The following is a 13590-nucleotide window of genomic DNA, read 5'->3' on the forward strand; positions in this document are numbered from 1 at the left end:
GTCTTGCTCTGCACTCGTCTTCTTTGTGTCCCCCCCCCCCCCTCCCTCCACTATTTGCAAAGAAACCTAAAAATGTGGCATTAAGTAGAAAAGAAAATCCATCCGGAAGCCTCCTGGCACCTCCCCGGGGGGGGTTTCAGGCTCTTTGGGGCTCATTTCAACTTAAAAAGCCCTCCAGAGGCAGGTTTGCTCCTTGGCCAGCGACAGTTTGGAGGTGGGGGGGGGGGGGGGGGAGCCACCAGCTCTGGAAGTTGCCCCTTGTCTCCTCAGCTCAACCCGACCCTTTGTGGGTGCTTCCCTTGGGATCCCACCCGGCCTGGAGAGGTGCAGCCCCCTTGAGCATGGGGAACACCCCCCTGCCATTGTGCCCCCTGGAAGGGTGGTTGGGGAGAGCATCCCCAGGGATAAGCATATGGGGGGGGGTTGCATCCTGCCCTGCTGCCTCCTCTTCCTCTAAAACAAGGAAGGTGCTGCAGGAGAGCCCTGGAATGTGGGGCAGAGGGAAGGGGTGAGCCCCAGCTCTGCTCCAGCCCTCCTGGGCTGAGCAGGGAGGATAAAGGGGAAAAGGAGCAGCATGGGGGCCTGTGCTGGCACTGCGGGGCAATGGGGACACGAGCGTCCCCACAGGAGGGGGGCAGGAGGCTGGGGAGCCCCTGGTACCGCTTCCAGCAACCCCAAGCACGGAGCGGGATCCGTGCAGCCTTGGGAAGGATCCATCCCCTTCCCAGCACGGCCTCACCGCCCTCCCTCCGTGGAAGGAAAAGCACCATTTCTCTTTGGGTCCGAGTATCCGTGGAGCAGAGCGGGCTGAGCCGGGTGCTGGCATTCCCTCTGGGAAGCAGCAGGGAGCAGGGGCTCCGGCTCCAAGGCCACGAGGTGTCCGGTGGGAGGCCCGGCTGCTGGCGTGCTCCACGGCTTTCCTGGGGTGTCCGGAGGGAGCTAGGGGGGGGCCTGGGATGGGGTGGGAGGGTGGAGCAGCCTCGTCGAGGGGAGGAGATACGAGTCCATTAAAAACCACTTCCTGCCAAATTCCTGTGGGGAAGAGGAGCAGAGGGGTCAGGGCAACCCTTGGGGGGCCAACAAGGACCAGGGGGATGGCTTTACCCTGCCAGAGGGGAGATGGGAGAGTGCTCAAGGCCAGGTTGGACACAGGGGCTTGGAGCAAGCTGCTCCAGTGGAAGGGGTTGGAGCTGGATGAGCTTTAAGGTCCCTTCATCCCAACCCATTCTATGATGCTGTGGGATCCCCAGTGTAAGGGGGATGTGGATGGAGGTGTTGGAGGGAGTCTGAAGGAGGCCGTGGAGATATAAGGGAGCTGGAGCAGCTCTGCTCTGGAGCCAGGCTGAGAGAGCTGGGCTGGGGCAGCCTGGACAAGAGAAGGTTCCTGAAGGGGAGACCTGAGAGCAGCTCCAGTGCCTGAAGGGGCTGCAGGGAACCTGGAGAGGGGCTTGGGACAAGGGATGTAGGGACAGGCCAAGGGGAATGGCTTGAACCTGCCCGAGGGGAGACTGAGATGAGCTCTGAGGCAGAAGCTCTTCCCTGGGAGGGTGCTGAGGCGCTGGCACAGGGTGCCCAGAGAAGCTGTGGCTGCCCCATCCCTGGCAGTGCTCAAGGGCAGGTTGGACACAGGGGCTTGGAGCAAGCTGCTCCAGTGGAAGGGGTTGGAGCTGGATGAGCTTTAAGCTCCCTTCATCCCAACCCATCCCATGATGATTCCCAGCACCTCGGGGATACCCCTCACCTGTCTCAGTGGTGCCGGTCCCTCTCTCTGTCCCTGTCCCGATGCCGCTCGTGCTCCCGGTTCCGCTCCTGGAAGTAGTCCTCGTGCCGGTCCTCGCTGTGGAGCACGTCCCGGTGCCGCCGGCTGCTTTCACGGGACCGGCTGGGGGAGCGCTCCCGGGATCGGTGCCTTTTCCTGGGAAAAGAGGAAGGAAAAGGACTTCTGGTGTGCGCAGTTGTGGTGTCCTCAGCAACTGGAGGACACGGAGCTGTTGGAGCAAGGCCAGAGAAGGCCACGAGGATGCTCAGGGGCTGGAGCAGCTCCCATATGGAGCCAGGTTGGGAACATTGGGGCTGTTGAGCCTGGAGAAGAGAAGCTGCGTGGAGAGCTCAGAGCAGCTTCCAGTGTCTGAAGGGGGCTATAAGGATGCTGGAGAGGGACTCTTCATTAGGGACTGGAGTGATAGGACAAGGGGTGATGGGTTCAGACTGGATGTAAGGAATTCATTCTTCACTCTGAGGGTGCTGAGGCGCTGGCACAGGGTGCCCAGAGAAGCTGTGGCTGCCCCATCCCTGGCAGTGTTCAAGGACACAGGGGCTTGGAGCAAGCTGCTCCGGTGGAAGGTGTCGGGGTTGGAGCTGGATGAGCTTGAAGCTCCCTTCATCCCGACCCATTCCACAACGGGATGCAACGAAGCCAACCCCACGGCAGCTCCCAGCCTGGGGTTACCTGGAGGAGCTGCTGCTGGCGCCGGTGCTGTAGGACTTGGCCTCGATGCCGTGCAGGCAGTCCTTGAGGGACGAGAGGAGGACGCGGCACCGCTCGTCGCTGGCCACGCGGGACTGTTTGATGACGGCGATGGCCGTGAGCAGGGTCTCGATGGCGTCGCTGTAGTCACCTGGGGGGGGGGGAATGACACGACACAGAGCAGGGTTGAGGGGGGGCAAACCCAACATGGGACAAGGGGGGGGCAATCCCACAGGGACATGGGGACACGGTCACCGGTACCTGCGCTGGCACCGGACACCGCCTTGGAGATGGCGCTGCTGGAGATGGCCCGGTTCCTGTTCATGATCTCCTCAAACTCCCCTTCAGTCACTGGGGCCGGGGGAGGGCCCAGCTCCCGGCTGCACAAGAGACAAGTGGGGGTTCAGCAAATCCCCCCCCCCCCAAGCCCATTTGTACCCCACTGAGACCCCCCCCCTCACCTGCTGTGGTTGTAGGGAGCCATGGCCTTGCCGTAGGTGTCCGGTGGAGGACCCAGCGCCGCGTTGGGTGGGGGGAAGAAGGCAGGGTTGAGGTGCAGGGCAGGGGGGACAGCCCCCGGGGGGGGCACAGCGAGGTGTGGGGGCAGTCGAGGCGGGGGGGGCATGAGATGCTGGTAGTGGATACCGGGGGGTGGCGGGGGGACACCGAAGCCGGAGGACAAGGGGGGGGGCGGTGGCATGGGTGGAGGGGGCAGCCCCATAAGGGGCAAAGCAGTGGGGGGGCGGTTGAAGAAGGGAAGGACCGAGGGGGGTTTGTCCGGGCGGGCTGCAGGCAAAGCATTCTCTGTCGGTGTGGCACGGCCATCCACGGAGTCCACGGAATCCCGGGAATGGGCCCTCGGAGGCACACCTGGAAGCGGGATGGGAAAGAGCCATGAGCTACAGGCAGAGCACCTGCAGGTCTTGGGAGCGCTCCTCCTCTTCCTCCCCACCCGCAGTGACCAGTGCAAGGAGCATCCTCTCCCTCAGCCCCGGGAGAGCTCAAGGTGCCCAGAGCAAGATCCAGCCACAACCACACGTAGCCTCCGCTTCCACATGCCTCCAAGAGGGGAGCAGCTCCCGGTGCCGAAGCCACCGAGCGAAGTGGGTTCCAAAGAGAGAAGCCAAAAAAAGCCACAAGAGAGGGTGAGAGGGTGCCCAGCAGAGAGCTCGCTGGGGCCCCGAAGAGATGCAACAGCCCCGAGAGAGATCCGGAAAGGCCTGAACGTGGAGGAACACAAGGGGTCAGAACCCAAGTGCTGAGAGCAACGGAGCTGCTGGACGAAGGAGAACTTGGGAGCCTTGGTTGCCCTCAATGAGGACCAGGAACGGCTGCTGTGTCCCAAGAGGCTCTGAGGATGAGACTGATGTTCAATGAGGGCACGGAGCCCCTGTGGGGGAGCCACAGCTCCCCACCAGGCTCTGTTGGCCATCAAGCCAAGCACTGTTCAGGCTTCATGCGAGCTCATGACGAGGCCCCTGGGGCCAGGCTGAAGCGCTGGTGCCTGGGCAGGGTGAGGGCAACACCCCTGTGGCTCCACCAGAACACAAGGGCAGGTCCAGCCAGGGTCTAACAGCGCCCAGTGCTGCCAAGCAGCCGATGGAGCTGAAGGAAGGAAGCTGTGACTCTGCCAGGGTGCTTAGGAAGAAATGGTTTTCCCCTTGGCTGAAACAGGCCACGGGATGTCCAATGGCCAAGACCTCCTCTTGCCAAACACGCTCCTGCCCAAAGAGTGCCTGTGGGTCCAGCAGAGCCCCCCCCAAGCACCGGGGCTGGGCACGTCACATCGCTGCGGAGTGAGGCGAGGACCACCGACTGCCATCGTAGAAAGCCCCACGGCCAGGCCCCAGCTGGAATACTGCGTCCAGTGATGGGCACCTTACCTCCGCAGGGATGGACAAGTTCTGGAGGAGATCCAGAGAAGAGCTACTACTAGATATGGAGGGTCTTAGCTATGTTGATAGGCTGAAGAGCTTAAGCCCATTCAGTTTGGAGAGGAGGAGGAGGAGGCTACGAGGGATCTTCGCAGTGTGTGAGCACCTAAAAAGGGGATCATAAAGACTCGGGTCAGGATCTAAGCAGACTCAGCAGCAATAGGAAACAACCCCCAGAGGCTCCTGGCAGCGTTCCCCCCCACCCTGAAGGTGCCGGCGGGCTCAGGCTGACAGCGCTGCGGGGGCCCTGCAGTGTGGAGAGCCCCCCCGACCCCGTGCCGCGCCGTGCCCGCGCCCCACTCACGTTTGCGAGCCTGGGCCTCGAACTGGGAGAGGTTCTGCCGGGTGGCCAGCCTCACCTCCACCTTGTCCCCGTTGAGCATCTTGCCAGGCAGGAGCTCCAGGAGCTTGTGCACCGAGTTCTCGGAGGCAACCACCACCTCTGCGTACCTGTGGGGAAGCCCAGGGCTTGGGCTGAGCGCACCTTGGTGTCCTGCATCCCTTCCTCCTCATCCCGTGCTGCCTGCGAGTCCCTGCTTTACCACCGGCAGCCAGGAAAAGCATTGCCTGTCCCCTCACCACAACGGATGTGGGGCTCATGACCCCCCGCCCCGTTCTGCCCCAGCTCTCACCCTTTGGACTGGCCGTTGGCTCGGTTCTCTGCGAACTTCAGCTCCACCACGTCGTAGACACCGACGGAGCGGATGGTTTGGATCAGCTGCTGGTCAGTCGTCCACTGAGGGGAGGAGAGAGATGCAGGGGTCACCTCTTGTCAGCCCTTGGTGTTCCCAAACACCCCCCCCCCCAGCTAACACGTTGAGTACTTGCACCCTCAGAGCCCCTGCCATGGGGTTTACAACCAACCAACAGGCTCTGGGCAGAGCCACCAGAGGTCTGGATGAGACAGAGCATTCCCAAGCTGTCCATCAAGGAGAAGGGGACGCATCCACGCAGCCCCAAGAAGGAAGAGCCACGCAGGGCCAGCAGCCGGCGCGCTGCAGTCACCGGCCCCCCTGCTTCAGGCTCCATCTGAAGCCCCTCAGCGCTGACCCCAAAGTCAAGCCACAACCTCCAAAGAGCCCCTCGGTGGGGATGGGGTCTGAACCTCCCCATCCCCATTCCCACTACAGGAGACCCAAACCGGACCCCCCAGAGGGGGCCAGGCGAGGCGGCGAGACCCCACTCACCCAGGAGAAGCTGCCCACGTAGACGGCAGCCCTCTTGTTGCGCAGCCCGCTGTAGGTGTACAGGATGGCGGGGGCCTTGCTGTTGGCCTTGGGGGAGGGCTCCTGGCGGATCTCGGGGGGGGGCTCGGAGCTGCTGCTGCTGCGGCTCTCGGGGGGCTGGGAGCTGACGGCCAGCACATCGTCGTACAGGTCCATCTGGTCGGCGCTGCTGAACTCTGAGTCCTAAGGGGACACCCCCGGGGTGGGGGGGGGAGAAGCAATTGCATGTGTGCCCCCCACCCAACCGCAGCCCTGCTCAGCACCTTCCATCAGAGCAGGGGGCTCCAAGCCCCTGGGGCCTTGAGCGCTGCCAGGGATGGGGCAGCCACAGCTTCTCTGGGCACCCTGTGCCAGCGCCTCAGCACCCTCCCAGGGAAGAGCTTCTGCCTAAGAGCTCATCTCAGTCTCCCCTCGGGCAGGTTCAAGCCATTCCCCTTGGCCTGTCCCTACATCCCTTGTCCCAAGCCCCTCTCCAGGTTTCCTGCAGCCCCTTCAGGCACTGGAGCTGCTCTCAGGTCTCCCCTTCAGGAGCCTTCTCTTCCCCAGGCTGCCCCAGCCCAGCTCTCTCAGCCTGGCTCCAGAGCAGAGCTGCTCCAGCCCTTGCAGCAGCTCCGGTCCAGCCCAGCCAAAGATTAACACAAGCCCCACAACAAAGCGCTCAACACCTCCCGGCCCCAGCTATGGGGTTACTGGTACCCCAAAGATGGGGTGATGGGCTCTGCTGACATAACCCTGGAGCACTTTTAACACAAAAGGAGGTGAAGAAGGGAGGAAAACCCCAGGAAGCAGAACCATGAGGCTCTGGGTTGCTTTTCCTCCCCCAGACCACAACCTTTTTGCTTCTGACCCACTGAGCCCCAGCAGAGAGCTCATTCAAGCAGAGAACCCCATCAGGCTGTCCCGAGCAACGAGACAAGACTCAACTTGCTCCTTGGGGAGCTACCAGGAAGGAATTCACCTTTGCTAAGGGAGAGCAAGAGTTCAGTGGTGCAAACCCTCAATGAACGAGCCTCTGGCTCCTTGGCAGGCGCATCCATCACCACCAGTCCACCCTCAAACCCTGTTTGCTCCACAGAGCCCCACGGGGAGCGCTCTGAGGGCCGGCAGAGCCAGATGCAGGAGCATCTGTGCACTCCAACATGCTGGCTCTGCCTCCCCGTTCCCACATTCCCACCCTGATCCAGGCTATATTTAATGTGGAGCGCGGAGCGGGAGCTGTGTTTACTATGCAGCCCCAGGCTCTGGGAGCCTGAGTGTTCTGTTGTGCCACACGTTACTACGGTAGGCTCTGTCCCATGGGTCCTGTATGGCAGAGAAACACGGAGGCTCTGCTCCCAGATCCCTAATTCCAGGGATTCAAAGGCGGTTTGGGCAATGCTAGCTCTAGAAATGGCATGAGGTGGTGAAATTCCCTACGCGGTGATGGTCAGGGGATGGGACAGCTAAAACAGGGGGTGAAGGGAGGGAGGGAGAAAGGTGCTCAGCCAAAAGCAGTCAGGTCATGGAAATATAAAGATAGAACCATTTTCATGGAAGCATGGAGTTCCGGCCTGGTTGGGATGAAGGGAGCTTAAAGCTCCTCCAGCTCCAACCCCAACCCCTTCCACTGCAGCAGCTTGCTCCAAGCCCCTGTGTCCAACCTGGCCTTGAGCACTGCCAGGGATGGGGCAGCCACAGCTTCTCTGGGCACCCTGTGCCAGCGCCTCAGCACCCTCCCAGGGAAGAGCTTCTGCCTCAGAGCTCATCTCAGTCTCCCCTCGGGCAGGTTCAAGCCATTCCCCTTGGCCTGTCCCTACAGGCCCTTGTCCCAAGCCCCTCTCCACGTTTCCTGCAGCCCCTTCAGGCACTGGAGCTGTTCTAAGATCTCCCCTTCAGGAGCCTTCTCTTCTCCAGGCTGACCAAGCAACACTCTCATCCTGTCCATCTTCCCCACAAGCACCTTCTCAGCACCAACACCACTTGTAACGTTTCCAGCCAGCCCTTTCAGCTGGGGAGCTGATAAACAGGTCACAAGAGCTCCAACAGGGAGCCGTGTTTTCCTGCTCCTCAACCCAGCTCAGCTCTTTGTTTAATCCACCTCACACACTCCTACCCCTGCTCTAAGTGCTTTGGACACGGCCCAAGGCTGGAAGATTCCTGCCTGGAAGTTGCAGAAAGTCGAGACCAAAACCAGAGGCGGGCAGAGAATTCCTCGCTTGTGCTGCTATGGGGATGCTGCAGCTTGGGAGATTTTAGAACTCTTCTGGGATCTCTGTAAGTGCTCCCCTTTACTCATGGAATCAACTGGGTTGGAAAAAAACCTTTAGGATCATCCAGTCCAACCGTTCCCCACCACTAACCCATGGCACTGAGGCCTCGTCTCCATGGTGTGTGAACACCCGCAGGGCCAGTGCCCTGGGCAGCCTGTTCCAATGCCTGAGCACCCTCTGGGGCAGGAATTGTTCCTCAGCTCCATCTAAACCTGCCCTGGGGCAGCTTGAGGCCGTTTCCTCTTGTCCCATCCCTTGTTCCTTGGGAGCAGAGCCCAGCCCCTCCTGGCTCCATCCTCCTCTCAGGCACTTGGAGGCAGCCATCAGGTCCCCCCTGAGCCTTCTCTTCTCCACACTGAACCCCCCAGCTCCCTCAGCCCTTCCCCATCACACTTGGGCTCCAGGCCCTGCTCCAGCTCCGTTCCCTTCTCTGGCCCCGCTCCAGCACCTCAAGGTCTCTCTTGCAGTGAGGGGCCCAGAGCTGAGCACAGGATTCGAGGTGCAGCCTCCCCAGGGCCCAGCACAGGGGCCCAATCCCTGCCCTGCTCCTGCTGCCGCACTGGTGCTGGTGCAGCACCAGGATGCTGGGGGCTTCTTGGCTGCCTGGGCACAAGCTGCTCCTGCTCAGCTCCAGCAGCTCCTTTTCCACGAGCAGCTTCCCAAGCCTGCAGTGTTCCATGGTGGCTCAAGCGCAGGACCCAGCACTGAGCCCTGTTGGAGCTCAGGCAATGGGTCCAGCCTGGCCACATCCCTCTGCAGAACCTCCAGCAGAGCAACTCCCCCTCCACCTGCTGTCATCTACAAAGTGACTGGGGGTGGCCTCAATGCCCCCATCCAGACCATCAATGAAGATACCAAACACCATCCCTGGGGGCCACCACCAGTGAGCAAGCTGATGGGACCCCCTTCAGCACTGCTCTCCGGGCTCTGCCATGCAGCCAGGCCTTTCCCCAGCAAGGAAGCCAGCCAGCCAGGCCAGGAGCAGCCAGTTCCTCCAGGAGAGCACTGCAGGACACAGCATCCATGCTCTACTGAGGGCCACCCGATGGGGTGATGGTGCAGAAGAACCCAAAGCCCCGCTCTGCTGCTCTCTGCCCTTGCCATCACACCATGCTTGCAGAGCATCGGTGGTGAGAAGCTTCCTCCATCCCCAACGCCTTCACTCCTGCCACCCAAACCCCAGCTCAGTGAACACACCACAACTTGTGAGGTCCGTGAGGCTGAATCCGGGCACCACCAGCGGCATTCCCATGTTGTTCCATGGGCTCTGGGACCGCACCAGCATCCCCGGTGTGCCCTGGGGCAACCACGGCACCTTCCCCCTGCACTTTGATCCCATGGATTAACTCCGGTTCCTTCCTGCTGCAGCACAGCCTGAGGTGCTCAATAAGCACTTCCAGCTCCAAGAAGCCACCATCTACTATCAAAGAGCTTGGGTCTCCTGTGCACCAGCCCCTCCAGGTAAAGCTTTCCCTGCTGTGCAGCCAGGATTGCTCCATCCTCCTCCCAACGCTGCTCCACTTCACTCCTAAAGATCCCCAAGACTGGAGCAGCACCGGACCAGATCCATCAGAGCCCTCTCAGCATTCCAGTCACCATTCCCATGTCAACTCCCCAATCCTGGGAGCCAAGCCTTCATGGGAAAGCCTACCTGTAGGCATAGGCAGGACCTGCCCACCTCCACAGAGCACCCATGAAGCAGCAGCACAGCTCTCCCATTAAATCCTTCCACCTGTATTCCCGCAGCTAGCCAGCAATTCCCTCTGCTCCCAAACCCAGATGGGATTGGGTATCCCCAGGCATACCCATTTCCTAATGCTTTTCAAAGCAAACTGCATGAAAGCATCCAAACTGAGGTTATTCCTAAGCCAGAGCAGTTCCATTTGGTCCCAGCACCATCACTAGACAGTTTCATGCACGGAGAAGTGGGATTATTCCAGGGTTTTTCAAGGAAGGATGCAGTATGTGGGAGTCAGAGGGCATCCAGGCAGGAATTCACTTTACAACCCACCTTCCTAGTGAGGATCCCATTGCTTTGGCAGCGTCACAGCCAGCTCAGAGCAGAGCCCCCTCTGCTCCGAGGGCCTCAACACCGCTCCCACCATCCTGCTTCTCCCAACACGGCAGGAATAATTCCTTGGAACAGAAGATTCCTCCCCCTCCGCTCCTCTCCCGCCCTCCAGGAGCTCACGGGGATTCCCTTCCTCCATGTGCTTTGCTCCCAGTTCACGTCTTCCCTCTTAGTTCATTCCAGCTTCCCTCCTTGGCTGCTCCACAGCAGTTCCTAACCTCCAAGCATCCACGTCCATGGCTGCTCTCCCGCATCCCTGAATCCTCCAAAACCTCCTTTCCCAACAGCCACGCACTCTCCTTCTCCATCACTTCTTCCTGAGGTTCCCAGGCAACCCCAAGGTGGGAGAAGGTGGCACCTTGGGCATGACCCTGACCACAGCTTTGGTGCTCTGGGTCCCTTCCCTGTGCCGTTCCCTCGCAGAGCCTCTTCCTGCTGGGATTTCTCACTTCTCCAACCAGGATGATGCTCTCCCTCCTTCCATCCTCACTCATCACTTCCCTAGCAAAGGCTCTGCTCCAGACCCTGCCTCCCCTTCCCAAACACTGGGTGCCAGGGGAAGGTGTCCCTACCCATGGCAGGGGATTGGAACTGGAGGAGCTTTAAGCTCCCTTCCAACCCAAGCCACTTCTATATGGAAATCCACCAGGATTTAGGACCATTCCTGGTGGATTCTCCCCATAGGAACTCCTCCATGCTGGCCCACACCTTCCCGGGCGCATCTTCTCCTTCAACTCAACGCGTTCACATCCCTCCATGGGTCCCTCCATAGTAACGGGTCCAGGTCCCGTTAAGGAGCTGGCTGCTGCTGCTTCCAGTGCTTTTCCCACCGGGAAGCGGGGACGTGCAGCCTCTCACCTGGTTGAACTCCTCATCGGCGTAGATATCGATCAGATCCACCCCCTCCGACATCCTTCCAGAGGCGGGAGCAGAGCAGGAGCCCGGGCTGGGACCGGGAGGTCGGGATGAGCACTGCAGCGACGAGCAGGAGAGGGGGGGAAGCCCATCAGCGACCCCCTCTGTGCCCCACACTTCTCCCTATGGGATTGGGGTCCCCCCTATTCCCTGCAGCACCCCTTTAACGGGACAGACCCCACCTCGACCCCCGGGGGGGGGGGGTCCCCCTATTCCCTGCAGCACCCCTTTAACGGGGCAAACCCCACCTCGACTACGGGGGGGGGAATTCGGGTCCCCCCTATTCTTTGCAGCACCCCTTTAACGGGACAAACCCCACCTCGACTATGGGGGGGGCAACTGGGGTCCCCCCAATTCCCTGCAGTACCCCTTTAACGGGACAAACCCCACCTCGACCCCCGGTGTGGGGGGGGAAGGCAACGTGGTCCCGTTACCCCCCAACCTCCCCCACACCAGGGGGCGACCACCACCACCACCACCGCCGCCCCCCTCCCATCCTCTCCCCACACCCCCTCTCTATGGTACCCCACACCCCCTCCTCACACACTGAGGCCTCCCCCCCCACAACAACCGGGGCCGAGACCGCCATAACGGGCCGGGCGGGGGGAGAGGAAGGGGTGGAACCGGAGGGGGGGGTAACGAAAAGGGGGGAGGGTCGGGTCGGTTCCGTTCCCCCTCCCCCATCCCGGTTCCCCCCCCCCCCCCCCGTTTCCGCCCGCAGGCCCCGAGCGCGCGCGCTCAACCGCGCTCACCGCCACCGCCAGCGCCGCCGCGCCACGCCACGCCCCTTCCGGCTCTGGCGGGGACGTGGGGGTGAAGGGAGGCCTGTAGGGGCAGGAAGGGGGATAGGGGGGGATCAAGGGGTCGGGGTCATAGAGGGGCCGGGGGTAGGAAGGGCAAGGGGGTTATAAATGGGGCTGAGCGTTTGGAGGGGGGTGTATGGAGGGATATATGGGTGGTTGGGGGTGTATGGAGGGATACAGGAGTGGAACGGGGTGTATGGAGGGATATATGGGTGGTTGGGGGTGTATGGAGGGATATATGGGTGGTTGGGGGTGTATGGAGGGATATATGGGTGGTTGGGGGTGTATGGAGGGATATATGGGTGGTTGGGGGTGTATGGAGGGATATATGGGTGATTGGGGGTGTATGGAGGGATATATGGGTGGTTGGGGGTGTATGGAGGGATACATGGGTGGTTGGGGGTGTATGGAGGGATATATGGGTGGTTGGGGGTGTATGGAGGGATATATGGGTGGTTGGGGGTGTATGGAGGGATATATGGGTGATTGGGGGTGTATGGAGGGATATATGGGTGGTTGGGGGTGTATGGAGAGATATATGGGTGATTGGGGGTGTATGGAGGGATATATGGGTGGTTGGGGATGTATGGAGGGATATATGGGTGGTTGGGGGTGTGTGGAGGGATATATGGGTGGTTGGGGGTGTGTGGAGGGATATATGGGTGGTTGGGGGTGTATGGAGGGATACATGGGTGGTTGGGGGTGTGTGGAGGGATATATGGGTGATTGGGGGTGTATGGAGGGATATATGGGTGGTTGGGGGTGTATGGAGGGATATATGGGTGGTTGGGGGGTGTATGGAGGGATATATGGATGGTTGGGGGTGTATGGAGGGATATACGGGTGGTTGGGGATGTATGGAGGGATATATGGGTGATTGGGGGTGTATGGAGGGATATATGGGTGGTTGGGGGTGTATGGAGAGATATATGGGTGGTTGGGGGTGTATGGAGGGATATATGGGTGGTTGGGGGTGTATGGAGGGATATATGGGTGGTTGGGGGTGTATGGAGAGATATATGGGTGGTTGGGGGTGTATGGAGGGATATATGGATGGTTGGGGGTGTATGGAGGGATATATGGGTGGTTGGGGGTGTATGGAGGGATATATGGGTATGGGTATGGAGAGATATATGGGTGGTTGGGGGGTATGGAGGGATATATGGATGGTTGGGGGTGAGAGGGATATATGGGTGGTTGGGGGTGTATGGAGGGATATATGGGTGGTTGGGGGTGTATGGAGGGATACATGGGTGGTTGGGGGTGTATGGAGAGATATATGGGTGGTTGGGGGTGTATGGAGAGATATATGGGTGGTTGGGGGTGTATGGAGAGATATATGGGTGGTTGGGGGTGTATGGAGGGATATATGGGTGGTTGGGGGTGTAAGAGAGTCTGGGGAGGTTCTGTAGGGGAGTGAGGTGGGGGGGAGGTGGGTCTGAGGGGGTTATATGGGGGGGTTATATGGAGGGTTACATGTGGGGTTATATGGAGGGATACATGTGGGATTATATGGAGGGATACATGTGGGGTTATACAGAGGGTTACGTGTGAGGTTATACGGAGGGTTACATGTGGGGTTATATGGAGGGTTATGTGTGGGGTTATATGTGGAGTTATATGTGGGGTTATATGGAGAGTTATATGTGGGGTTATACGGAGGGTTATATGGGGGGTTATATGGAGGGTTATGTGTGGGGTTATACACAGGGTCTGGGGCATATATGTGGGGTTATATAGGTGGTCGGGGGGGGACACAAAAGTATTTGGGGGCTTATATGTGGGATCGGGGACTGTAGGATCTGGGGGGGATTTTATAGGAGTTTGGGGGGGCAGGAGGGTCTGGGGGGTTATATTGGGGTTTAGGGGGGCAGGAGGGTCTAAGGGGTTCTAGATGGGGGTCAGGGGCAGTATATAGGGGGATT

The 13590-nt window shown here is 60.2% G+C and overlaps 1 protein-coding gene across 2 annotated transcripts; it reads right to left on the bottom strand.

Annotated features, from left to right (window-relative positions):
• Nucleotides 1-932: 932 nt before the first annotated feature.
• CPSF7 (cleavage and polyadenylation specific factor 7) lies at nt 933-11634 on the bottom strand. 2 transcript variants are annotated; one of them, XM_057410647.1, is made up of 10 exons: nt 11615-11634; nt 10806-10919; nt 5589-5810; nt 5034-5137; nt 4706-4851; nt 2929-3337; nt 2729-2847; nt 2450-2618; nt 1742-1915; nt 933-1032 (listed from the first exon to the last, which is right to left on the bottom strand). In XM_057410647.1, the coding sequence occupies exons 2-9, from the start codon at nt 10857-10859 to the stop codon at nt 1747-1749; spliced, it is 1392 nt and encodes a 463-aa protein (XP_057266630.1). In that variant the 5' UTR covers nt 10860-10919; nt 11615-11634; the 3' UTR covers nt 933-1032; nt 1742-1746. The 2 variants fall into 2 exon arrangements, with proteins under 2 accessions (XP_057266630.1, XP_057266629.1); XM_057410646.1 differs by lacking the exon at nt 11615-11634 and adding an exon at nt 11388-11404.
• Between the last annotated feature and the right edge of the window lie 1956 nt (nt 11635-13590).

This window comes from Pezoporus wallicus, unplaced genomic scaffold (assembly GCF_028554395.1).
Source record: "Pezoporus wallicus isolate ANWC-B61680 ecotype Strahan unplaced genomic scaffold, APGP_CSIRO_Pwel_v1 contig_8787, whole genome shotgun sequence".
In the NCBI taxonomy this organism is placed as follows: domain Eukaryota; kingdom Metazoa; phylum Chordata; class Aves; order Psittaciformes; family Psittacidae; genus Pezoporus; species Pezoporus wallicus.

What these genes read in the sequence shown, in the direction of transcription:
- CPSF7 (XM_057410647.1), bottom strand. Translation starts at nt 10,859, where the DNA reads ATGTCGGAGGGGGTGGATCTGATCGATATCTACGCCGATGAGGAGTTC. An exon ending in GGTGTCCGGTGCCAGCGCAG is followed by an intron (nt 2,619 to 2,728) that starts GTACCGGTGACC and finishes CCCCCCCCCCAG; the next exon opens with GTGACTACAGCGACGCCATC. An exon ending in GCCAGCAGCAGCTCCTCCAG is followed by an intron (nt 1,916 to 2,449) that starts GTAACCCCAGGC and finishes CTCTTTTCCCAG; the next exon opens with GAAAAGGCACCGATCCCGGG.